The 25,565-nt window shown below is 34.5% G+C and overlaps 3 protein-coding genes and 1 long non-coding RNA gene across 4 annotated transcripts; 2 read left to right on the top strand and 2 right to left on the bottom strand.

Annotated features, from left to right (window-relative positions):
* The first annotated feature begins 1,116 nt into the window (after positions 1 to 1,116).
* On the top strand, positions 1,117 to 3,662 carry LOC126728171 (uncharacterized). Its single transcript, XR_007656402.1, has 3 exons — positions 1,117 to 1,363; positions 2,301 to 2,367; positions 3,334 to 3,662. It is a non-coding gene; the product is annotated as an uncharacterized LOC126728171 (long non-coding RNA).
* A 1,976-nt stretch (positions 3,663 to 5,638) lies between these two features.
* Positions 5,639 to 6,075, bottom strand: LOC126696413 (uncharacterized). The gene is made up of 2 exons (XM_050393186.1): positions 5,772 to 6,075; positions 5,639 to 5,667 (listed from the first exon to the last, which is right to left on the bottom strand). Exons 1-2 carry the CDS (start codon positions 6,073 to 6,075, stop codon positions 5,639 to 5,641), a joined length of 333 nt encoding a protein of 110 aa, XP_050249143.1.
* Positions 6,076 to 6,162: 87 nt separating this feature from the next.
* Positions 6,163 to 6,612, bottom strand: LOC126696342 (uncharacterized). The gene has a single exon (XM_050393124.1). The coding sequence runs from the start codon at positions 6,610 to 6,612 to the stop codon at positions 6,163 to 6,165; it is 450 nt and encodes a 149-aa protein (XP_050249081.1).
* A 9,234-nt stretch (positions 6,613 to 15,846) lies between these two features.
* LOC126728164 (neutral ceramidase 1-like) lies at positions 15,847 to 24,424 on the top strand. Its single transcript, XM_050434033.1, has 10 exons — positions 15,847 to 16,127; positions 17,574 to 17,962; positions 18,245 to 18,453; positions 19,644 to 19,988; positions 20,685 to 20,949; positions 21,048 to 21,318; positions 21,428 to 21,553; positions 22,427 to 22,490; positions 22,766 to 22,935; positions 23,586 to 24,424. The coding sequence occupies exons 2-10, from the start codon at positions 17,625 to 17,627 to the stop codon at positions 24,132 to 24,134; spliced, it is 2,337 nt and encodes a 778-aa protein (XP_050289990.1). The 5' UTR covers positions 15,847 to 16,127; positions 17,574 to 17,624; the 3' UTR covers positions 24,135 to 24,424.
* Positions 24,425 to 25,565: the final 1,141 nt, after the last annotated feature.

The following is a 25,565-nucleotide window of genomic DNA, read 5'->3' as shown; positions in this document are numbered from 1 at the left end:
CTTACCAAGAGTGAACACAAATCCATAAATTGATTTTCTATCATCAATATCAGATTGAAAATCAGAATCTGTATACCCTTGGACAGTTAAATCCTCACCATCAAACACCAAGAAATAATGTTTGGTCATATTTAAATATTTGAGGATATGTTTCACTGCTGTCCAATGCTCAGAACCTGGATTGGATTGATATCTACTCACAATGCTCACTGCATAACAAATGTCTGGCCTAGTGCAAAGCATTGCGTACATGAGACTTCCTACAGCCGGAACATAAGGACAATTTCTCATTTTCTCTCTCTCTTCTTGTGTTTTAGGACACATTTGATTAGAGAGATGAACTCCATGTCTAAAAGGTGAAAACCCTTTCTTGGAATCTTGCATGCTAAACCTAGCCAATATCTTATCAATATAATTGACTTGTGAAAGTCCCAATAACCTTTTCTTTCGGTCTCTAAACAATTTGATTTCGAGTATATAGGACGCTTCACCAAGATCTTTCATTGCAAAGTGACTTGATAACCATACTTTTATAGATGACATTGCTCCTACATCATTGCCAATGAGTAGTATGTTATTTACATAAAGAACTAAAAATGTAATAGTGCTCCCACTAACCTTTTTGTAAACACAAGGTTCATCCATATTTTGTGAGAAACCAAATGATTTGATTGCCTCATCAAAACGGATGTTCCAACTGCGTGATGCTTGCTTTAGGCCGTATATAGATCTCATCAACTTGCACATTTTTTATTCTTGACCATGAGATATGAAACCTACTGTGTAACACCCCAACCTAATTGCCTAATTAATTTTATGAGTTTATATGCATGTCATTATTTTAATTACTTTTAAGTGCATGAAACTTTGATTTTGTGATATTATAGAACATGCATGCCATTTTAATGTGTTGGATATAACTTTATAAAATTAAGGATATATATTTGTGTGTGTGGGTAATGTGTTATTTATTCTTTGTAGATAGGTGTGAATGCAAAGAAAAAAAAAAAAGTAAGTGTGAATGCAAAGTTTATATATAAATATATATATATATATATATATATATTTATATGTGTGTGTGTGAATGCAAGAAAAATTGGAAAAGGTGTTTGTGATATTTGTTTCTCCCTAGCCATACACGTACCCAAGCCCCAAAAGTCTTCTTACTTTTCTGATTTTCTTGGCTGCTTCTGAAGTCCAGCAGCTGCTTTTCTTCTTTCTCTATTTCCCCTTTCTTTGTACTTCTTTCTTCTTCCTTCCTTACACGGCAACATCTCTCCCTCCCTTTCTCACCAAAAATTCTAGTTTCTTTGAAGAAGAAATTAGACAATTAACCCTAAGATTTTATCTTCAAAGTGTGTGGGTAAGTAAGTTAAACCTCATCTGATTTTGTGTATTTGGATAGTAAAATTTGTTTGTTTATTTTCCCTCTTTGTTCTCTACTCTGTTTCTGGAAGTTGAATTGGTGATTCTGTTTTAGTTACTTGAAATATTGATGATATTGTGGTCTATTGAATGCTTATTAGGGTATTCTAATATGTATACTATAGGTATAAAAATATCCAAATGAAATTAAGACCTATTGCTATTTGTTGATGATTTTGTAAGAATATGTACTGAAGCTGACTCTGTGACAGATTTGATGTTTACTACAAGAAAATTCTGTATTAAATTGTATTTTGTGAGTTAGGATGCAAGGAATAGTTTTTTTTGAATTCCAAGACACATATGGTTGTTATAGAAGTGGTTTCACAGTATTTGGATGAACATAAAATTAGTGGTTTAATTTGAAAGTTGCAAGAAATTCTGTCAGGACAGATTTGAGTTTACTGTCTTTTGTGATTTTTAGTAAATCATGGGTTAATGCTTTGACTCCGAAATTTTTATGATTTATACTAGACATACAGGGGAGTACTCCTGTAAAATTTCATGACAATTGGAGGTGTGTAGACAGCCCGTTTGTATTTTACAAATGGAGCATACGTGGCTGTAATGAGCAGTGAACAATATATGCTACACCTAACTTTGTGGATTTAATTCTCAAGTTAGGGTGTATGTTTTGAGCTATAATTTTATACACTCATCCTTTGGTGTGTTTGAAGCATATTTAAATTTTATGGATTGGTTTTTCTATGGTTTGGCTGCAAAATGTGTTTGATGATTGTATTATATGTTTTGGGGAAACTCTATGTGATGGGAATTAGGATTTTCTTGAGTTTGAGAGTTAAGTGGTGATTTAGGTATAAGTTTATATATTAGGAAGAGTTTGTCCATAATAAGTTTTGGTTCTTTTCGTCTAGGTGGCGAGAACGAGAACACGGATACTTGAGCTCCTCGCGTACAATCTCTCGCGCCTTCTGTTTTTAGGTAAGGGACTTGTGACATGTGCTTTTAATAAGTATAAAGTTTATTTCGAAAACTAATATGCATTAAAACTTGTCGATTTGAGATATTACATATAAGCATAATTTAAGTAAAGTATATGTTCGTGAGTTGTTCAATCTTATGTATATAATAATTTTCCATATTAATGCTAGTACCTATGTCACAAACATAATATTTTAGAATGAAGTGGATATGTTACTATTATGAAATAATTATGTAAAAGTATAGCTATCAGAAAAATATAGCGTTCGGGTTATTCCACTGTTATGTTCTAAACTCAGCCAATAGGGGTTAATTATTGGCTTTCCATGGAAAGATGTTATCTGTTTAGTCATTTAAAGTAGAGGAAATGAGGTTGCCCGTAATTCTAGGCCATTTAAAGTAGAGGAAATGGGGTTGCCTGTAACTCTAATCTGAATAAGGCCTTCTCCCTAATGTGTACGGACGGCGGGGAGGAATAAAATCTTGAGGAGATGTGCCATCAGGCCTCTCAAAGAGGACAATATCATGTACACGAGGTTACCCAAATGTGATGAGGCCTTCTCTGTACAGACTTATCAAAGGTGGACTAACCAATATGTTATGAATAGCTACATTATGTTATTGAGCATGAGAGAATGATTTTGTTAAAATGCATTATGAAAATTAAAAGCTCTCATGAAAAGAAGTTTATGATGAAACATTTTATAGTCTTTGTTTTAAAGATAAGGTTACGAAATTATACGTATGTTCCTTATCATGTCCTTTTATTTTTTTATATGAAAGGAAAAAGAAATATTTTTTATTTGAAAAGTTCATAAGTTATTTAAGAGCAATATGAATAGTATGAAGGCTATTTGATCAAAGTTGGCATATCCATAAACTATTTGTTTTACATGCATTCTTATTAAAGGCCCATGGAGTTTTAAAACCTTACTGGGCTTCGCAGCTCACCCTATTATATTTCAGTGCACAGGTTCTTCCTGGAAGCAGCGAGAGTATGAGAGGTGGCAAGGATTCTGTGTTTTCTCGTTTTGTTAGAATGTAGAGTTTTGTTGTATAACAGTTAGCTCTTTTGTTGTATAGAAGGAATCAAGATATACTTGATCCTTTGAGCACATATGTAATTTGGTACTCTAGTTTGTTTTGAACCTCAGTTGTATGTCTTTGGGGTTAGGTTTGTAATAAGAGTTTTGTTAAACGTTTAGCTACGTAAATTTTACTTGAATACCTTAAGTTCAGACAGGTGGATTATTTTTTTTAAGTCCGAAGAAAATGAAATTTCAGGGTTGCCATCATTTTTGTTTATATATTGGCTTTTATGCAAGAAAATAAGCAGGAATTCAAGAAACAATTCTTGATATGTACCTTCAGATTAGGTTGGTTCGTGTTAATATTGAGATAAACTTGATATTAACATGCCGGTTATGCTCTAAACTCTGAAATACAGATTTGGGTCGTGACATACTGGCTGGTCCATAAAAATTTCTTCTTGAATGTGTCCATTCAAGAAAGCTGTTTTAACATCCATTTGCCATATCTCATAATCATAATGTGCAGCAATTGACAATAGAATCCTTATGGACTTTAGCAAGGCTACTGGCGAAAAAATTTCCTCATAATCAATTCCAGCCTTTTGATTATACACTTTTGCCACTAGCCTAGCTTTATAGGTCTCCACCTTACCATTAGGTCCTATCTTCATTTTGTAGACCCATTTACAACCAATAGGCTTAATACCTTATGGTTTGTTTACTAAGGTCCAGACTTGGTTGGTATACATTTAGTCCATCTCTGATTCCATGGCCCTTTTCCAATTCTCAACGTCCTTATTAGTCATTGCTTCTTGATAAGTAAAAGGATCATTGTCATGCTCCTCTGACTCCATTAGATAAATCTCATTTAACAAAGTGAGTCTAACTGAAGGCCCGATAGTCCTTTTACTACGTCGAGTCTCTTGTATTTTGCTTGGTTCAGTAGCCACTATTACTTGCTCTTCATTATTCTCATTCAACTCAGCCAATGGGTTATCAGTTTGTTCATCAAGAGAAATTTTTGCTCTACTTTCATTTAAACTATAATCTTCCTCAAGAAAAATAGCATTCCTGCTTACAAACACTTTTTGCTCACTAGGATTGTAAAAATAGAAACAAGTAGACATCTTGGGATAGCCAACAAATAAACATCTATCACTCCTAAGTCCTAGTTTATCCATATTGGACTTTCTAACATGTGCTGGACAATCCCATATCTTTAAGTGATTTAGACTTGGTTTCTTACCAGTCCATAACTCATATGGGGTATTAGGAACTGATTTGGTAGGGACTCTACTTAATAAATAAACAGCAGTCTCCAAAGCATAACCCTAAAATGAAATTGGCAACTTTGACATGCTCATCATAGAACGAACCATATATAATAAGGTTCTATTTCTTCTTTCAGCTGTACCATTATGTTGAGGTGTGGCAGGGGGAGTCAATTGAGAAATAATCTCATTTCTTTTAGATATTCCTTAAATTGATCTAAGAGGTATTCTCCTCTATCAGAGCGAAGAACTTTTATGCATTTTCCAGCTTGTTTCTCAACCTCATTACGAAATTCTTTGAACTTTTCAAAGGATTCAGATTTATGTTTCATTAGGTACAAATAACCATACCTAGAGTAATCATCAATAAAAGTAATAAAGTAATAGAAACCACCTCTTGCCATGTGATTCATAGGATCACAAACATCAGTGTGTATTAATCCTAATACATCAGTGGCTCTAGCTCCCTTTCCTGTAAAGGGACTTTTGGTCATTTTCCCTTATAAGCAAGGCTCACAAATTGGATAAGGCTCTACTTTCAAAAGATTCAATGGCCCATCCCTTACCAATCTATTGATTCGGTCAATATTGATATGACCAAGCCTTAAGTGCCACAAATAGGTAGGATTAACATCTCTTTTTCTTTTAAGAGATAACACAATGGCAGCAATATCATTCTCAACACAATTAATAGAATTATCAATAGAACTCAAAAAATAAAGACCATCTTGTAAAATGCTAGAAGTTACAGATTTATTATTAAACTTAACAACAAGTTTAGAAGTAAAAAGAAATGAATATCCTGAACAACCAACTTTTGAAATTGAAACTAAATTTCTTCGCACTTCTGGCACATATAAACAATCTTCTAAGACAAGAGTTCTACTAGAAGATAATTCTAAATAAAAGGTTCCAATGGTAGTGGCTGCAATAGTTGCACCAGTCCCCATCTTTAGGATCACCTCTCCTTCATTTAGCCTTCAGGTCTCCTTGAACCCCTGCAACATATTGCAAATGTGTGAGATTGTACCAGAATCTACACACCAAGAATCAAATGGACCATCCATTAAATTTGTTTCAATAACGAGCAAATTAGGCATACCTTCTGTAGGTTTGTCATTCTTCAGAGAAGCCAAATAATGGCGATAGTTTCTCTTCCAATGACCAGGCTTACCGCAATGGAAACAATTTCCTTTTGCTTTCTTTTTCTCAGTGTCCTTATTCACTTTGTCACATTGAGCCTTATTGAATGACTGAGACCCTTTTCTCTTCAAGTTCTTACCCTTAGGCTTCAACTTAACAGAAGTATTAGATTTTTTAGCCAACATTACAGTAGGCTTTTCTTTCTTGATGAGATCCTCAGCTGCTTTCAACATATTGAGCAGCTCTGACAATGTCATTACCATCTTATTCATGTTATAGTTCATGATAAACTGATTAAAAGAATCAGGTAAAGATGCTAGGATCGCATCAACTTGGGTCTCACTATCAATTTATGCACCAAGCATATCCAGTTCATTGATGAAGGAAATCATCTTCAGGACATGTTCCCGAACTGGAGTTCCTTCCACCATTTTGGTGGACATGAGATTTTTCATAGCAGTTTGCCGTGCACTTCTGCTTTGTTCTCCAAACATCTCTTTGAGGTGCAGCATCATATCTTGTGCTGTAATTAGGCCTTGGCATTGTTTTTGCAACACATTGGTCATAGAGGCCATTATATAGCATTTAGCCATTTCATCAGCCTCATGCCACTTATTAAATGCATCTCTTTGCGCCTCAGTGGCATCAACTAAAGCAAGTTCTAGTGCCTCAGTATTAAGGACATGAGCTATCTTATCAGCAGTGAGAACAATGATTAGGTTCCTTTTCCAATCTACATAGTTTGGTCCAGACAATCGATTTTCATCCAAAATCTTAGCTAAGGGATTAAAATTAGTCATAATGAATCTACAAAATAATATAAAATAATATTTTCACATACATATATCCATCATATTCAGGTTTTAGAATAACTAATGGTACCTCCCACAAGAACAAAATATCATAGATTCCTAGAACAGAATATAACAATCATATTCATAAATAGTTTGAAGTGGGCATCGGGAATCCTTACCTTGCATGCTCCAATAATTTCTTTTGAAATATATTTTGCACACCATATAAAGGCAAATAGATACTATTAATCATAATTTCATCTCATGTTTCTAATTTTATTTAATTTATCTATGACTCCTGATTTACTTTTGGCCTCTAAATCAAACATGTTTTACACTATTTTAGTGGTCATGTTTATTTGGATAAGTGCAAACCATTATCTGAGTGTGATATATGTACTAGTATGATTATGTTGCTATTTTAGCCACACTCCCACCAGTCATACACACACTTGTCTTCCCAAGAAGTAAACAAGAGGAACTACTAAACCAAAATCAAGTCTATCCTTTTGGCTTCAACAAAATTTTAATTTAATAAAACATTTATTCACCGACAATGGAGGGCCATAGGAATTATTCTATAAAATAATCCTATTTAGCACTTAATATATATCAGTACTGGGTTGTAACTGTAAAGTGAGTCAATGCACTAAATATCATTCTTTATGTATCTGACACAACTCCCACCAATTAAGATTCAATACCTTAATTCGGCAATACTCAAGATTTTTTCAACATAAAAAAAAAGGTAAGTCAATGCACTAAAACATGTCAATATGGGTTACACAAATAATCACATATATATAAAACCATAATAGACAATCTGTAAAGTAACAATAGCACTACGGCGCACAACTCAAGAGTAGATGCAAGAGACATGCGACTTCTCCGAATATTAATTATAGCACTACGAAAACGAATCGGAACCAAACAATCAACATATCAATATATATCAATCACGACACATATTTTTTATTGTTCTCCACTTCTCCGAATAAATTAAAAAAAAAAAAACAATTAACATATCACATATATCAATCACGACATATAGGAAATAAATCTCAGCACACATACTGATATGAATAACGATTCAGAATCCATGATTAATTGTGGTTTGCTTTGATACCACTGAAAACTTTTGCGGAAGTAATATAAAACAAAAATTATATTTTCATTTAAAGATCGTTGTACCACACAACCATGGATTCTAAATAAAACAAAATTACGTACCTCTCTTAGCAACCCAAGCGTGTTGCCTCCCAAGGTATTCATGTCTCTCTCTCTATTTTTATTGAGTTTTCAGAAGACTGCAGTATCACACAGTAGTTTTGATGGCCAACCACTAAATATGATATTATAAAATCTTATTTTATTTAAGACTTCTAAAACCCTAGAGAGATTGGACGTGGGATCCTTAGGGATCCTAATCTTCAGCCGTAGGATTTATCAATAACTTTTTGAACGGTATTGACTTATCTTGAAACTCTTTCAAAATTATTTCTTAATTTTCTCAACCATATCAACAAAATATCTGAACTTCTACAGATTGTAATAATATCCATCAACACATTGCAATTGACCCCTGAAAATTAGAGAATTACAAATGAGGTCCCATTTCATACAATTTTATATCTATGTTCTTCCACCATACTATATTCCCACAACCCACTAGGACTGGATAAATATCACTGTCATGTCCCTAGCTTATGTGACCCTTAATTTCTTGATTTCATAATTTCTATTGGACTCCAAAATATCTTTAAAAAACTCTTTAAATATATATATACAATATTATATATATGAAAAACATTTTTGAAAAAATGTCAGCGGCCGGTTTTGTTTTGAGTTCAATTTCAATATGAAAATCAACCGAATATACTATCTTCTTTAGAGACTGGTGGATTCATTGTTGAACATTTATATATTTTACTCATTACACACATAACCCAACGTGTCTGTATATAGCCTTTAAAATTGGCATCACCAGTTGACATTGTCAAAGTTATGTGCATAATAAATAAATAAACACAAACCCTTTATGTTTGAGGACAATAGAAAAATTGTGATAGAACAACCTTTTAATTAACAATGATCACTCCATAAGGTGTCCTTGATCGGATCCAATTCAGTGTATGTACTTGTTACATTACATCCACTTGTTTGTTTAAAGTCACTACTTCAATGATGGAGTAAATCATCCTATTATATAGCAACACAATAAGTGTAGGCTTCAATGGTAATATTCAATTAATATCCACAGCCTAGAACAATTTAATAACTTATGAAAAATCATTACACCCTGTCTTTGGTTCTTTAATTAACCATTAACATGATTTTTCCCACAGAGGTGGCATCACATGCTACATTTAAACAATGAAATATACCTATAAAAGTTATAAATGTGAAAATAAAATTTTATCATCAAATAAAAATGCATAGTATTGTTTTTCATAATTCTAACAATCCTAACTTATTCTTATCTTGTCAAAGTAATTTATACAAAGTGGACACTCACTCGATTTTATTATCGATCTTATTACCTTATGATTTATTGATGTTCAATTTGATTGAGTCATTATTTTAAACCATATATATATATGTGTGTGTGTATGTGTATTATTGCAAGAAGTAATATTATTAAGATTTATTATGTAGGTAGCAAAATCGTGTATGTTACGCGTACAGTACATGCATGTCCATAAATTTATAAAAAATAAAAACTACTGACATCTCTCATTCCCTTTTCAATTGTACGAATGTATACTCTCTCTCTTTTTCTTTTTTTCAAATGAGAAATAATATTTGCATTTGGTTTATAGTGAGTATTGCATAAGGTTTAATGGATGAAAAACGACAAATAATAAGCCAAATAGTCACATATAATAAACCTACATGAGTTATATAACTCTACTCTATTATTCCTTGAAATTGGAAATTGATTGATATCGGTCCAATTGTGCCTCCCACTTTCCAATGTTTCTACTTTCTACACTTGTACCTCTACTCTTTATCTTTTACTTATAATTAACTATTAATAGTTATATTGTATATGATTTCCCCTCTTTTGAATTAAATCTTGTATTCCATTGAATATTTAATATACAATATATGCTTGTAAGTTAATATCTGGTTAGAGTTGTGACAAAAATTCAAAATTGTTATATCATGGATAGCCACAACAAACACGATTAAAAAAAATTAGACAACTTTATTTACCTTTAAAAAAAAAAAAATAGAATCAGATTAAAAAGTTTTCATTAAAAGAAAACTAGCAATTACACAATATCATTTTGGATTACAACTGACACATAAGGAGGAATCTCTTCAAGCCAAACCATCTCTATATCAAAATGAATAGCATTGCGGGCCAATGTTTGAGCAATTTGGTTTGCCTCCCTCTTTGTGTGATGGAATTCATAGCTTCTCAAGACTATTGACAAACTTCACATCATCTATGATGTGTCCAATATGAGAAGTGGTTTCAGTAGTGTCTTGGATAGCTTTAACCACCTAAAGTGAGTTACTCTCAATTATAACACAATTGAAGCTAGTCTTAGGCTATGTTTGTTTCGGGTGTAATTGTAAATTGGAAAATGTTTTACACCATTGATGGTGTTTGGCACCTCAGGAAATTAAAGTCAAACTGAAAATACATTAGTTTGACCGTAAAATACCCCACCCACACCTGGAAAATATTTTACACAATAATATTATCTTCAAACCATTTCCACTCCTCTAAAAATTCATCTCCTCACTCACTCTCATCACTCATGCCAAGCCCAAGCCGAAGGGCAAAGAAAGCTACCACCGGTGAAGCACAGATCCAGTCTTTAACCCACAGCCCCACTGTCGTGCCTGCCTTTCACCGGTGAAGGCAGTTTGTCGTCTACTCCACCTTTGTCCTCTCTCTTTCACTCACTAGACCCATCCCTCTTCCTCCCCTCGATTTTGTTCAGCTCCAATCTGAGCTCATCTACTCACTCTCAGTCTCATGCTCAAGTCGATGATCATGAAGATGAGGGTGAGCATGATCGCATCGCCTCAACCCATCCCCCACCCACGTCGTCGCTGCCCTAAATGGTTTTTTATTATTATTGTAAAGTAACATTTGTTCTTGGGTTTTGGAGGATTGATGGTTGGGGTGATTCATGGGTTTCAATGGTGGTGGGTTGGGGGTGAGTTTAAGTGTTGATGGTGGCCAATTGGTGGTGGTGGATCGGTGGCTTGGGTGGTTTGTGGGTTTCAATGGCGGTGGCTTGTGGGTTTTGGTAAATGGGTTTAGATATTGATTTTGAGATTAATGGGTTTTGATTTTGATTATGATTTTTCAAGTTAATTGGTTATGTGGTGGTTGATGGTGGCTGCTGGAGGTTGGTTTTGTAGTGGCCAGTGGTGACTGTGGTGGTTGGGTTTTCTGAAAATAAGTTTTTACATGCAATACCAAACACTGCAAATACTTTTTCAACAAATTTTCCAAAACACAAACAAACAACTAAAAATATTTTACACTCAAAAAATATTTTACATACTGCCAAACACAACCTTAATTGCAAACCTGATAATTCGCTGGATAGCCAATGCCTCAATGGGCTATGCATCTTACGCACCCTCCACATTCACTGACAAAATAGCCAACACCCATCCTTGACTGTCACGCACCACCACTCCTATGCTTGCTTTACTAGTCTCTTTGATAATAACTCCATCAACATTAGCTTTGAACTAGCCTTGGAGAGGTGGTTCCCATTTTAATTTTTCCTTTGGTCTAGCAGCATTTATTCCTTCCTTCGTAGATTAAAATTCAAGTTGGAATTTTACTTATTTAATTAATATATTTGTTTGTCAATAATTTATTATAATATGAATATTGTAAGGACTCAATTTGTAACGATCCCAAACCGGTCTTGGGTTCGTACGTTAAAAGGCCCAAACAATAAAATTTGTAGAGCGTGGGTGTTCAAGAACTAGATTAACTTCTTTAAAAGTAAAAAGATTCAACCTCACGTTTATAGATGGATTAGAATCGATATAACAATCTGTTTTCCTTTGAAACAAATATAGTTCTATGATTTGCAAGCTTTTTTCCTGAGTGTTCTTTGTGTTTTTCTCTATGTTCCGATCCCTTTCTGCATGTTTTTCTTTCATGTTATATACCGCCCTCTTCATACCATCTTCACCACATACATGTAGGTTGGATTCAGGGGATCTTTTTCTGTCCCATCTAACACCTTCTGGAACCTTCTTCTAGTAGCTGTAAGGCTGCTTCATCACTGTTCAGGTATCACTTCCACATTAATGCGGCCAGAGAGTTGGTTGAGAGGCAATTAATGCGGAGGCAGCTGTTGCCATAGATATTTGTTTGCCTTCTCTCTCTTACCTTTGGCCCCTTATCCTACCTTTAGTGGTGACGTAGCTCCGAAGTATGTTTATAACAAGATGGCGTTTTGATCGTCCTCGGACTCATATTGCTGAGAAGGATTTTGTCCTCGGACGAATACTAAACTCACCTTTCATAATATTCACTCTTCCTTTCGTTCGGTTACCCCTTCAATCTGATATGGGCCTCCTCGGACAGGTTTGCATCCTCGGATGGGCCACAGGCCCAATTAACTTAACTTTAATAATTTTAGTGACCGACCGGCCCCCACAAATATATTTAACGTAAATAAATAACAATCATAAGAAATTAATTTATATGTGATTATAATATACTATAACAAAAAGTTTATTATATTATGCTATTTGCAAATGAATTCGTATTTTTAATAGTAAAAGTTTAAAAATTAAATGTAACACATATTTTCTGTTCTTTTTATGTTTTCTTATTTCATGTCGTAATTTTAAAACATACTTTTCTTGAAAATGTTGAAGTATACGTAGGTAGCGAAATGTCTATCGACAATTGAAATACATTTGGATGTTCATTTATCTATAGGGAATGTGTTGGGTGCCCTACAACATTTGTTTTACAACAATTACCATACATTATTTATCCCATAATTTTTATAATTCATACGACAATTGTTGATTGAATAATAAATTAAATAAGCATAATAAAATATTGATAGGATTAGCTGCTCAACAACACAATGTTCCTACCAGGTGTTTGCATATGTATAAAGCTTATGGTTTGATAAGAGTGAAACAAATATCCATGCTTGAAGTGAGTGGTCTATTATTGGACTTGCTCGAATCTTGAAGAGTTAAGACTAATTTCAAGCTGTGCACTCTTGATTGGAATCCTAGGAGCTACTTTTAGGGGTTTGAGATGTGTCCTAGGGCCTTGGGGGGTATTCTGATAATTTTCTGAATGTTTGGGATAATTTGGGTATTATGGCGATTTGGTGAAGTTGAGAGGTATTTGGGTAAATTGGCAAAGTTGTGTAGACGTAAAGGTAATTTGGAAAAGACTAAGGGTATTTTGGTAGTCTTGAGAAAGTGGAGGGGTACTTGTATAATTATTTGAAGTAGTAGGGCAGATAAGCAATTGTTGGAGGCTGGACGGATGTTAATGTAAATTTGGATAAAGGAGGTTGGGTTGGGCCCGAGTGTAGGCTTGGGTTAAATTGAATGGGCTTTTAGCTTGTTAATTTGGGTTTATTGAAGTGGACTTTGGGCTTGTGGGTTAAAAGGAATGAAATGAAATCTCTCTCTCACACTCACACACACACACACAAACTAGGCTTGATCCCCCGGGCTCGAAAACCTCATTGAAACAGGCCAGACATGGTGATGGACTAAACTAGAGCAATGTGTTTTCTGAATGAGTTGGCAACCTATAGAATTAAGATAAGACTTTGTTTTTGATTCTTTGAAGGTTATATAATGTGTTCTTAAAGACTCAAAGAAATTAGCCACGGGCTGTACTTATGCTTCACCTTAACAAGTAAACAGCTACAATAAGTGATACTAGTAGCTTGCATATATAAACAATCCTGTTTTTATGGCACAATGTACTTCTATCACTCTTCCTATCTCCTCTCACACACAGAAAGAGAGACTGGGAGAGAGAAAATGGAACGGAAAGTTACATGTTTCATTGCATCGAAGCTTCTTATGAAATGACAAACACACAGAATAATTGCTTTGTTAAAAATGTAGCGGCATGTCGACGCTAGAATGGAAAAGAAGTTAATAAAGTCATCGTATAGAACACAAATTCCTTCGTTAAGTGAAAGTGGCTTTGATACAAGATACTATATTTGTTGATTATTATCATGTGATGTCACAAGTAAATGGAAAAAATGGGCATGATATATGTAAGTATATATGTTTTTCTTGGTTGCTTTTCTGGGAGGGCAAGATATATAAGCCATTACTAGTAGTAGTAGGTACGTATACTGATCTTGATGCAACCAAATTTGATCTCAAATCCAAAATGGTTAAGGCCCCACTACACTTTCGATGATATTTCGTGCTGGGTATCCATTTTTTTGGAATTGCATGGGTTGCCATTTCTTTAGTTTAGACGTTTCTGCTATTCTGTTGGGTAAGCATAAAAAATGGGAGCAAAAGAAAATAATTTGCGTTACACATAGAGGCATAGGAAATTCATGTTGTAATTGCTTGTTATGTTATATAATGTTTTGTGAGCGTTTGCGTCCACGTTTTGATGAGTTCACGTTTTCTCCTCTTTTTTTTTTTTTTTTTGGCCCGCAATTGTTGACTTGGGGGGACAAATTTTACTGTTATGAACAGTAAATACACTGTTCATGCATTGTGCTGACACTGTTCATACATTAAAAAATATTAAAAATGGGTCTCACGGTACTATTTACACATTTAAAAATTATTTTGCTACAATGTTTTCAGTTTTCAGTTTTCAGTTTCAGCAACAATAAGCTCAATCCAAACGGACCCTTCGTATTCGAGAATAGCACACGCGACAGAGATTTTTTTTTTTCTTAATAATTATTATTCAATAAGTCATTTGTAAATGAAACGTGCAAAAATAATTCACAAATGGTGAACCCAGTAAAGCAAAGCTTAATTAACAGTTATGAATTATTTAAGACTTATCAGAATATTAAATTAAAAAAAAAAAAAAAAACAAACAAACAAGTGCATGATAAGATTAAGGATATTCGTTAGCATTTTTCTAAGATTAATTATGATTTGTCATTAATTTAGTGTTTTTATTCTTTTCCCCAAAACCTAATGAATTGGATAAGTAAACTGTCTTGAGTCCTAACTTGTTATAGACTTATAGCATTTATTTCCTCCAAACTTTGATTTGGGAGAGATTTAACATTGGAAATGTTAACCAATGCATTTAGAAAACTGGTTTAACTGCTATTTTTAGAAATATTTTACTAGAAAAATGATAAAATAATAAATATTATTGGCAGTTTTTATATTTTCCATGAAAATGATGTTAAAACTTTCCTATTATGATTTATTAATCATTACTCTAATGACATTCATTAACATGACTCATTTAATATTGATCCATATCTACCACCAATTTGCAAAAGAGGCATGCAATGCAATTAGAAATGAACAGAGGAGAGGATTAGATTGTTTTAGCCATTTAAAGATAGGAAAATGCTAACGAATGCCGTTAGAGTATTGGTTAATTATCCCTTTAAAGAAAGATTTTATGGGAAAAAAAAAGTAATGAATATGTTAACAGCTTTTTTAATTTCCCATAAAAATGGTGTCAAAACTTTCCTAAGATGAATTGTTAACTAATACTCTAAAGATACTTGTTAGCATGACCCTTAAAGATAACTGACCTTATAAAGTTTTTTCTTTTTTAAAAGAAAAAAAAAGATATTTTGATTTGATTCATCTCTTGTCCAATAAATGATATTTTGGGGTTCATTTAATTTCATGTCACAAGGGCAAAAAATGTGTAATGATGAGCAAGGGGAGGAGATAAGGAGTAAAAAAAAATCTAGAACCTGATCCTTTCCAGTTAATGTGCATGTGTGCACAGCAAATCCCATGTTGTTTTTTGTCTTAAATTTAAGATAAGTTTAGTTTAAAGTCATCTTCCCCTAATTCATCATATGACAATTAAAAATACCATTTAATAAATATAATTTTGTTCACATAACTTTTTTTTAACAACTCATATTTCTAGTTTTAATAATACTAATAGACTATTTTCTTGACAATCCCAAAGGCAAAAAAGAAGGAGAAGACAAAACTCATAAATTCACCAACGATTGCACAGAACATCCATACACCCAAGGGACCGACATATATCCTTTATTTAAAAACCAACGTTAAAAATAACTTTATAGCTACCATTCCAACTTTCAAGCCCATGTCACCAGCATTGAAATTGAAACCTTCCCCCATAACCAAACCATTTCAAAATTCTTCACTTTGACTCCACTGCAAACCTTAGGGGCGTGTACTCTCTCAGACCCACACTCTTGCTCTCTCTCTCTCTCTTTTTCTCTCTTTGCTCTATAAATTTCTGTCAAACACTCGATTAAATTAAGTAGCAGCAGAAAACTGCTTTGAAACGATCGTGATCGCGTTCATTGAATCGCAACCTGTACTGTGCTAAGGTATGGAACCTCTTCTCCACTCAAAATTTGTGGGTTTTGATATTCAGATTATTTCATTTCTAGGGTTTTGTCTATATTTTTTTAAAGTATTTTTTGTTAGGTAGAGACGTACTGAAATAGTAGTCATAGCCAGGACTGTTAAAAAGGCGAGACTGTTACTCAAGTGGTGCATAATTTGTTGTACTGAAATATATTTGGCTATTAGAATTGATCAAGATTGCTTTAATTTCTTTCTTTTTATTTGGATATTAAGAAAGAATTATAGGTTACCCACTTAAAAAAAAAAAAAAAAATTATTGTTAATGTACCATACTTTGGGCCTTGTGCTTTCTAGTAAAAGCTGACAGGTTGCGAGTCCGAGTCAGGGAATAATATCTCCAAAAATATTAGCTAAGGCGGTCTATCAATCACTTTTTCCAAACTCTGCAAAAGTGGGTACCGACCTGCCTATTTTAAATAGTTAACTTAGGATATTTGTCTTATTTAATATATATTTTACAATAATAGTTGAACGGTTAAGACTAAGTAAGTATGGCACACTAAGCACTGGTACGTTTTTGGGTATGGCTATGGTACAATCCAAGACACTGCAATACAACAATTCATGAAAAATTAGGAAATGGTGGAGATACTTATATTAATTAATTTTTATATGTATTTTTATTTTTTATTTTATATATTGTTAAGTATTTATTTTTCATTGATTGTTAAGCATTTATAAATTTAAGAGCAATAATGAATAATAAAATGGATCCATGTTTAGAATACAAACTAAGATCCAAAAAAGTAAAAGAAAAGATAGCTAGATAAGCGCTCAACATTGAAACCAATATATAAAAAATATAAATAAAAGTCCTCACAAATCTTTCATTATTGGAGGGTTGGGTTATGACCGTATTCAGGCTGTATCAAGAGGGTATCCTAGATGTATCGGCACTTTTCTGAGAAAAAAAGAAAAGAGGAACGGCTGAGACATTCATGTAGAGGTATCCAGTAAGGTTACGTATCTGATACTGGTACTTGAACAAATATGGAGTATCTGTGCTTCCTAGATGGTACATACAAAAGAAAAGTGTGAAGTGTAGAATGACCCTCGGATGAATGCTTCTTTGACTTGAATTTATTTGTTTCCCTAACAAGTGGTAACTGAATTTTATAACATGGTATATGTTATTGTTTATTTTGTTGTCTTCAAATAAATTGTAGATGGTTGCAGTGTTGTGAAAAAGGGGTTTTAGCTTAAGAAGTTGATCAAACAACGAAATAGAGTGTGCATTGTTGTGTGGTGTACCTAACTTTTGAGAGAGAGAGATTTTATGGATCACATGTTAGACCATTTGTTGGAAAAACTCATTTGCAAGTTGTATGCTTCATTTTTCATATTTTCAGCTCTTATATGCTGTTATCCACTATGCTTGTCTGACACAGTATATGTACTTGATGAAGGAAAATGAGAAGAATCGATTGAGTTTTGATTTATCTACGTGGTTGAGTGCAATGGGGTTCGTGTTTAATTCGAGTGTTTGGAGGCCATGTGTAGCTATTTGGTTATGGATTGCTTTGGTACTCCTGCTACAGAATGGTAGAGGAGTAGTCTCAGATTCCAATTATTTGATTGGACTTGGAAGTTATGACATCACAGGACCAGCCGCTGATGTTAATATGATGGGCTATGCTAATACAGAACAGATCGCATCTGGGGTTCACTTCAGGCTTCGAGCTCGCACATTTATTGTTGCAGAGCCACAAGGGAATCGGGTAGTATTTGTAAATCTAGATGCTTGCATGGCTTCACAGCTTGTGACAGTAAAAGTGATTGAGAGGTTAAAGGCAAGGTACTTAGTATACTATGTCTCAAGCTATTACTTTCGTTAGTGATCAATGCATGCCACAAATTCCACCCCATGATGTAAGAGCAGCGCGTATTATGATGTATAATATGGAGATATTTTTCAAAATACAAATGGTGCTATGTGTTTTTAAACAGGTAGTAATTGGTGTGTTCTTGAAATGATTGAACTTCAATTAATCATACTAAGTTCCAAAATTTGAATTTGTTGGATATCACAGCATCTCTATCCATCTAATTGAAGTCAATGAATCTTGTTATTTGGCAGGTATGGGGACCTATATACTGAAAAGAATGTAGCTATTAGCGGAATTCACACCCATGCAGGGCCTGGGGGTTATCTCCAATATGTTACTTACATCATAACATCTCTCGGTTTTGTGCGTCAATCATTTGACGTCCTTGTTGATGGAATTGAGAAAAGCATTGTAGCAGCTCATGAAAATCTCCAGCCAGGATCAGTTTTTGTTAGTAAGGGTAAGAGAAAAGCTCATATACTGACCACATCATTTCTTTTGATAAGTAACGGAAATTTTATTGATCAAAAAGAAAACACCCAAGAACACCGGGAGTGTACTGGGGGTGTACAATCAATCCCTCAATTAGAATTTGACTATTTGAGATGTTTAATTCTTTACAGAGCTCTGATTTGCTTCTTTTCTAATATTATTATTACCTGCAATACTACATGCTTCTTTGGCTAAGAGCCCTGTAACTCAACTGATTGGTACCTATTGTTGTTTCCAAGACATCCAGGGTTCAAATCCCCCTTCCCATATAACTATCGAAATAGAAATACTATATGTCCCTTTGGAACTGGAACCCATGCTACTCTTTTGTCTTTGGAGCACCTATTTTGTATGCTTACTTGTGTACTTAGTCAGTTGCCCCCTTTTGTCTTTTAATATTTATGGAAAATATAAAAAAGTTGGAATCTATTTAGCAGATTTCTCGCGTATGTACTGTGAGCTGTTCACTTTGGTCAAATGTTATTTGTGCTATCAAGCTATTACTTCAATTCAGCCAATGAACTCTAGCTTAACTGTCACCTCATCCACTTATAAGTGCTAGGTGGAGGGTCTAATCATTGGTTCAAGAGCCATTGGGTGTGTGTAACTAACCAATAAAAAGAAAGGTCTATCACCTCAATTCACCCCCTTCTTTTATTTGCTTTACCTCTTGTAAACTTTGTATGATTTGATCCCAATGACTTAGTTTACCCTGCTTTAGATGTTACCCGCGTGTGTTAGGAGGACCCGGTAATTTACCTAATGTGTTTATTTTTCAAAAGTATGGATTTTCATCTGTCTAGATCCAGTTCTGTGCATATAAAGCTAGTGTCAAGGTTTCTTTAATAAAAAGTAAGGGTAGTTTTCTTCTTCTATAGATGCATTCAGCGGTGTGCTACCTTGTTGGACATATAGGTCAACTGGAAAGTAGAAAAGGATAAATAAATACCTAAAAAAGAACATCAGTGGGAAAAATAAGGCTCCTATTCTGAACCTGGAATCCTACAGTTAAAGAACGTTATTATATTGTCTTGCTTTCAGCCTGCCATGCGCTATGTTGCACCGCTGGTTGTATGGTGTTTTGGTAAGTTGTTACTATACCTTTCATTTTACAAATATAATTCACATTCTGACATAGGTTTTGGTTTTTAACAACAGGAGAGCTCCTAGATGCTGGTGTAAGCCGCAGCCCTAGTGCTTATCTCAATAATCCAGCAGCAGAGCGCAGTAAATACAAGAATGACGTTGATAAGGAAATGACACTTCTGAAGTTTGTAAGTGATAAGTGGGGTCCAATCGGTAGCTTCAATTGGTTTGCCACTCATGGAACTTCTATGAGTCGTACAAACTCATTGATAAGTGGGGATAATAAAGGCACTGCTGCAAGATTTATGGAGGACTGGTTTGAGCAGAAAGGTATTGGAAGTTCATATTTTAAAGGATTTGGAGCTGATGGAATTCCACAAAGAGCCTCAAACATAATTACCGACCTTCCTAATAACCGTAAGTTACTAGCTCTCGCATTTAATTACAGTACAATTATTTGAAGATGGTTTAGGCTATAAAGTTTTATAATATCTAAAGCAGGCCCCAAAAGATATTACATTATTTAAATGGTTTAGGTCTTGGGTCTGTCATAGGACAAATTGTCAAATCTGTACCATGTTGATCTGACATACCAAATTTGCAATTCTCTATGTTCTGTATATCACTAATGATGAGTGATGACTGTGCTGATGGGGTGAAGACTGTGTTGCAGATGAACCAGTTTACCTGAATATGTTGTATATTATTAAAAAGTAGTTGGATCGGTTTAAAAATTAAAAGCATGATTTAAAAAAAGGGTCATGAACATATTTTTGTTTAGTTATTTATTTGATTGTTGGTGCATTTGCATGTTAAAAGTTGGGTCTCATTGTATTTTAGACTTTTTCATGTTTGTGGATTCAGTCAGGGATATCTGCCTACCAGGTATATTTGTACTTGGTTAAATGTGATACATGCCAGTAAATAAGCTATATCAGCCTTCTATATTAATATTTGGGTAAAGTAAGCAAACTTGGGTATGATATGGATACTTTACAGACAAATTTTGTTTCAAGACGGCACATGTGATAGAAATTTCGAAGGATTTAACTGCTGCAATTAAGGAAAATCAACTTTGTTTATTCATCTTTTACGTTCTTTTTCCTGATGCAGACCATGAGTTACTGGAGCTTGCTGCATCCTTCCAGGCTCCTCCTGGTAGGCCTGCGGCCAGCATTCAAACTGTTGCAAGACGTGTCAGGGGTTCTCCCAGGCAGGATAACAAGCCTAGATTTGTATCTGCCTTTTGTCAATCAAACTGTGGTGATGTTAGCCCAAATGTTCTTGGAGCATTCTGCATAGACACTGGGTTACCTTGTGACTTCAATCACAGTACATGTGGTGGGAAGAATGAGCTATGCTATGGACGAGGACCAGGGTACTTATCCCTCTGTGTGCTGAAGTTTTTTTGGTGGTTTAACTTATATGTATCTTATGCTTGTGTATATAAATTACATTCTGTATTTAAAATGGCAGCTACCCTGATGAATTTGAAAGTACACGTATTATTGGAGAGAGGCAATTCAGAAAAGCTGTAGAGCTTTTTGACAAAGCATCTGAACAGTTAACAGGGAAGGTTGACTATCGCCACACTTACATAGACTTCTCACAACTTAATGTGACACTTCCTAAAAAGGGAGGAGGGTTTGAGGTGGTAAAAACATGTCCTGCTGCAATGGGATTTGCATTTGCTGCTGGAACAACAGATGGTCCTGGAGCTTTTGATTTTACGCAAGGAGATGACAAGGTAATCTGTAATTGCAATTCTTTGTGGGTTGGGCATTGTGAAAATGCCCATGTACCATTTAGAGGCTGCATGTTTTGCATCTTCACTGTTTACTCTTATGATATGTCAGGGAAATCCTTTCTGGAAGTTGGTGCGAAACTTACTTAAAACACCAGACCAGGAACAAATTGATTGTCAACAGCCGAAGCCCATCTTGCTTGATACTGGTGAAATGAAGGAACCATATGATTGGGCTGTAAGTTGCACACTTGTTTTCACATGGTTTTTATAAGTGAACATATTTTTTATGTGAGTAGATTGTAACAATTTACTGCCTGAACAAGGTCCAATCATTCTGTTTCCCAAACCAAATAATCTTGATCAGCATGAGGTTCATATATAGCCACATTATTTCTTTTAATATGGTGTTAACAAGCAGTACCTGTATGCATTTTATGAATATAGATTCTGTATTGTTTGTGATTGTTACAATTCCTAGAAGTGATAATTTTATATATTTCCTCTGTACAGAAACCTTTTGTATAAGATATAAAAAGTTTTAGGTGAAGGATCTAGACTGAGTGTTGGGCGTCTTTCTGAAGTCAAACTCAAACTATGAAAACTTGGTATAGGCAACTGTATTTGTGTTGGAAATGACATTCCAATGAATGATATCTGACAATTTCTAGCTTTTATTCAAATAGGTTGTGCACAGTGTTGACTGATTTGTGGAATTCATATGAGTTAAATTCAGATATGGGAAATTGTGATTTCCTTTTGAGCTATGCTAGACTATTGAGCTTGCAGACATCCACATAGTTGAAGAGAAATCCATGTTGTGAATAGATAGCTCCAAGGATTACTAAATGCATTTTTCAAAGTGGTAGTTTTGCTGGAAAACTTTCACAAACAATATGTAATTGGAAGATTGCAGCCATTTGATTTATGAAATTGTTTTCAGGATTTTTACTACCTGTCAAAGAGTTATAATTGTTGATGTAAAAAATTTTAAGCTTACCTCTGTGGTTCATATTTACTGGTTTTGAGACCACTGTTCAGGCCTTTGATCTCAGCATAAAGGTTGATTGTTGTACTTGCTAAAAATTTTGTATGTCATTGGTTTTTGCAGCCTTCAATACTTCCAATCCAGGTCCTTCGAATAGGACAGCTAGTCATTCTCAGTGTACCCGGAGGTAGTGGCTTGCCTTGTATATTCTTGTGTTCTTCTCTTGGTATTAAGCGATTCATGTTTCGTTTTCTCAACTAACTCCTGGGTCTGTCTAGAACGAGAAACTGGAAATTATGCATTTTCACTTTCCATAAAGAGAATTATAAAGGAGAACATATACATCTTTCTTGTCAATTACTTCTTACAGTTGTTTCTAGACCCTAATTAATTTTTTCTTCTTCTTTGTATCGTTCAGTGGGTTCTTTCTGCTCATTTTTCTGATTGTTTTGGTTCTCACAGAATTCACAACAATGGCTGGGAGGCGTCTCCGAGATGCTGTGAAGTCAGTGCTCACAAGTAGTGGTCTTGGAGACTTTAATAGCAATGTTCATGTTGTTATAGCAGGGTTGACTAATACCTATTCACAGTATGTAACTACATTCGAAGAGTATGAAGTGCAGAGATATGAGGTCAGTTCTTGGTTTCATGGAACAAACATGCATGTAGAGTTATAGGTTCAAAAAATGGAGTAATATTATCTATGAAATGCCACTAGAAGTGAACTCTTAACCAAGTGGCACCATTTGATGTCATTAGCTTAGAAAATATTATATGCTGCAAAAGAAACTTGGGGGACATTACATACAACACAGCTTACTGTACATAGTCAAAAACTTTTTCCGTTGCTTCTTAATCATAATTAGAGTACTTGCTGTTTATTTATCTATTACCTTGTTCGGTAAGGTTTGAACCCAAGGTAAGGTTTGAACCCAAGTCATTTCCCTAACCCCACACCATTCCTTACTACTACAGGCCTAGAGCAAAGCATCCAAAAGCTGTAAACCTTAAAATTTTGTATAATTTGATTACAAAAGATATGAATAAATGCCTGCTATATTGGCATACCTATAAGATGGCCTTGAAGTCATATAGCCTCTCTGTTTAGAAAGTAGATCCTTAGGTCAAAACACAGCTGTGCACGCTGCACACACACAACTAAAAAAAATAAATAAAGTGCAGTCAAATTAGTGATCATACTCTTCCATTTACTTTTGTAAAATAACTATTGTTGCTTATAATTATTTTTTCTCCCCTCTTTTACTGATATTTTGCTTCTCAGGGAGCCTCCACATTATATGGTCCACATACGCTCAGTGCCTATATTCAAGAGTTCAAGAAACTTGCAAGTGCTATCAACAGCAACCAACCTGTTCAACCAGGGCCACAACCCCCAGATCTCTTGGAGAAGCAAATAAGCTTACTTACCCCAGTTGTGATAGATGCGACACCTCGTGGTGTAAATTTTGGGGATTGTGACTCTGACATTCCTCAAAACTCCACCTTTAAGAGAGGTGACTTGGTGACAGTTACCTTCTGGTCAGCTTGTCCCCGAAATGATCTCATGACTGAAGCTACGTTTGCGCTCGTGGAGATCCTCCAAGGAAAGGATATTTGGATTCCTGCTTATGATGATGATGATTTATGCCTGCGTTTTAAGTGGTCAAGACCATCCAAATTCAGCAGTCGAAGTCAGGCAACAATAGAATGGAGAATCCCGGAATCCACACCTCCTGGTGTGTACAGGATAAAACATTTTGGTGCTTCAAAGGGCCTTATCGGATCAGTTCGCCATTTCACAGGTTCATCTAGTGCTTTCGTGGTAACATGAGAATCTCTATATTGTTTGTTTATGTACGCCATTATGTAAAGTATTTCTGTGTGCTATGTATGACAAGCGGTTAGCACGAGTACGTTCATCTTGTTTGTATATGTACGGCAGTAGGTAAAGCTATTACGTTGTGCTGTATTGTATTCCTCGTTTTAGGCATTGAACTCATTACATATCCAAAAGAAGAATAATTTTAATGCCAATATAATTATCCCCAGCAGATTGTGTATGATGCATGATCAATTGTACACAAGCTAAATAAATGAATGAACACATTAAATTATGCTGCATTTTGTTGGAGTATGGATTTGTGTGTGTACTCTCTCTCTCACTCGATAGTCGATACTACAATGATTAAATACGCTACATTTTACATCCTACTCACCAATCCGACTTAATTGAATCCAATCCAAAGAGCATCTTCATTTTGTGATTGCTCGATGTTGCATGTCAAACTGTATTGTCATTGAACATAGGTTTGGTTGGTTTCGTTTGGATATGACATTTTCTCTAACCAGATGTACACAAACCAACCTGACCATTTTTTAATTACACGTGTATTGTTTTTATTGACGATCTTATTACTCTATTTAGTATTTACCACAATCAATCAAATCAGTTTTCACTTACAATTTCGTCACCCTATTTAATAAGAAGAATAGAAGATATCTAATTCTATTGTTATCTCCTCCTCCTTCCCCCCCCCCCCCCCCTCTCTTTCTCTCTCTCTTTCATTTTCACTTTCTCACTCCAGTCCTTCCAAAATTACATTTTTTTTTTAATGTGATTTCCACTGTCACTTATTTATAAATTAAAGAGAATTTATACTTTTTTTTTTTTTTTTAATAAAATGGAAGGGGGCCATCACCTAAAATTTATTAAATATTTTAAAATTTTAACATTAAATAAAGGGGAGGGGGCATTTGTGGAAAATTCAGGGGGCCAAGGCCCCCCAGGCCCCCTCCCTCCACCTATGTTTTCACTTACAATTTCATCCTAACCCTATTTAATAAGATAATAAGAAGATATCTAATTCTAATCTTATCTCTTCTCTCTCTCTCATATATATATACATATATATATATATATATATATTTTTTTTTTCATTCTCACTTTCTCACTCTAGTCTTTACACAATTACTTTTTTTTTTAATGTGATTTCTACTGTCACTTATTCCAGAATTATATCACTTATTCTAATCTTGATATGATTGAGCTAAAGGATAGGCTTGAAGATGTATTGCTTTAAAAGGTGGGCTCAGTGGCAGCTCTAGAAATTTTCTTGAGGGGGGCATTAAGAAACTTAGGCCTTGTTTGGTATGCACACTTTAGCAACGTTGTTTGTTGTTTAAACACCCAAACAGGTGGGCCCCATACTGAACTATGTGTTTGGTAAGTGATTCAGAACAAGTGTTGTTTGAGTTTAAGTAT

This window comes from Quercus robur, chromosome 1, assembly GCF_932294415.1.
Source record: "Quercus robur chromosome 1, dhQueRobu3.1, whole genome shotgun sequence".
Lineage (NCBI taxonomy): Eukaryota > Viridiplantae > Streptophyta > Magnoliopsida > Fagales > Fagaceae > Quercus > Quercus robur.
The sequence above is the reverse complement of the archived record's forward strand: the minus strand, read 5'-3'. Positions and strand labels throughout refer to the sequence as shown.

Coding starts and splice junctions, on each gene's coding strand:
- LOC126696413 (XM_050393186.1), bottom strand. CDS start 6,075: ATGGTAATGACATTGTCAGAGCTGCTCAATATGTTGAAAGCAGCTGAG. Junction 5,668..5,771: donor GAATGACAAACCTACAGAAG/GTATGCCTAATT, acceptor AATATGTTGCAG/GGGTTCAAGGAGACCTGAAG.
- LOC126696342 (XM_050393124.1), bottom strand. CDS start 6,612: ATGACTAATTTTAATCCCTTAGCTAAGATTTTGGATGAAAATCGATTG.
- LOC126728164 (XM_050434033.1), top strand. CDS start 17,625: ATGGGGTTCGTGTTTAATTCGAGTGTTTGGAGGCCATGTGTAGCTATT. Junction 17,963..18,244: donor ATTGAGAGGTTAAAGGCAAG/GTACTTAGTATA, acceptor GTTATTTGGCAG/GTATGGGGACCTATATACTG. Junction 22,936..23,585: donor ATGAAGTGCAGAGATATGAG/GTCAGTTCTTGG, acceptor TTTGCTTCTCAG/GGAGCCTCCACATTATATGG.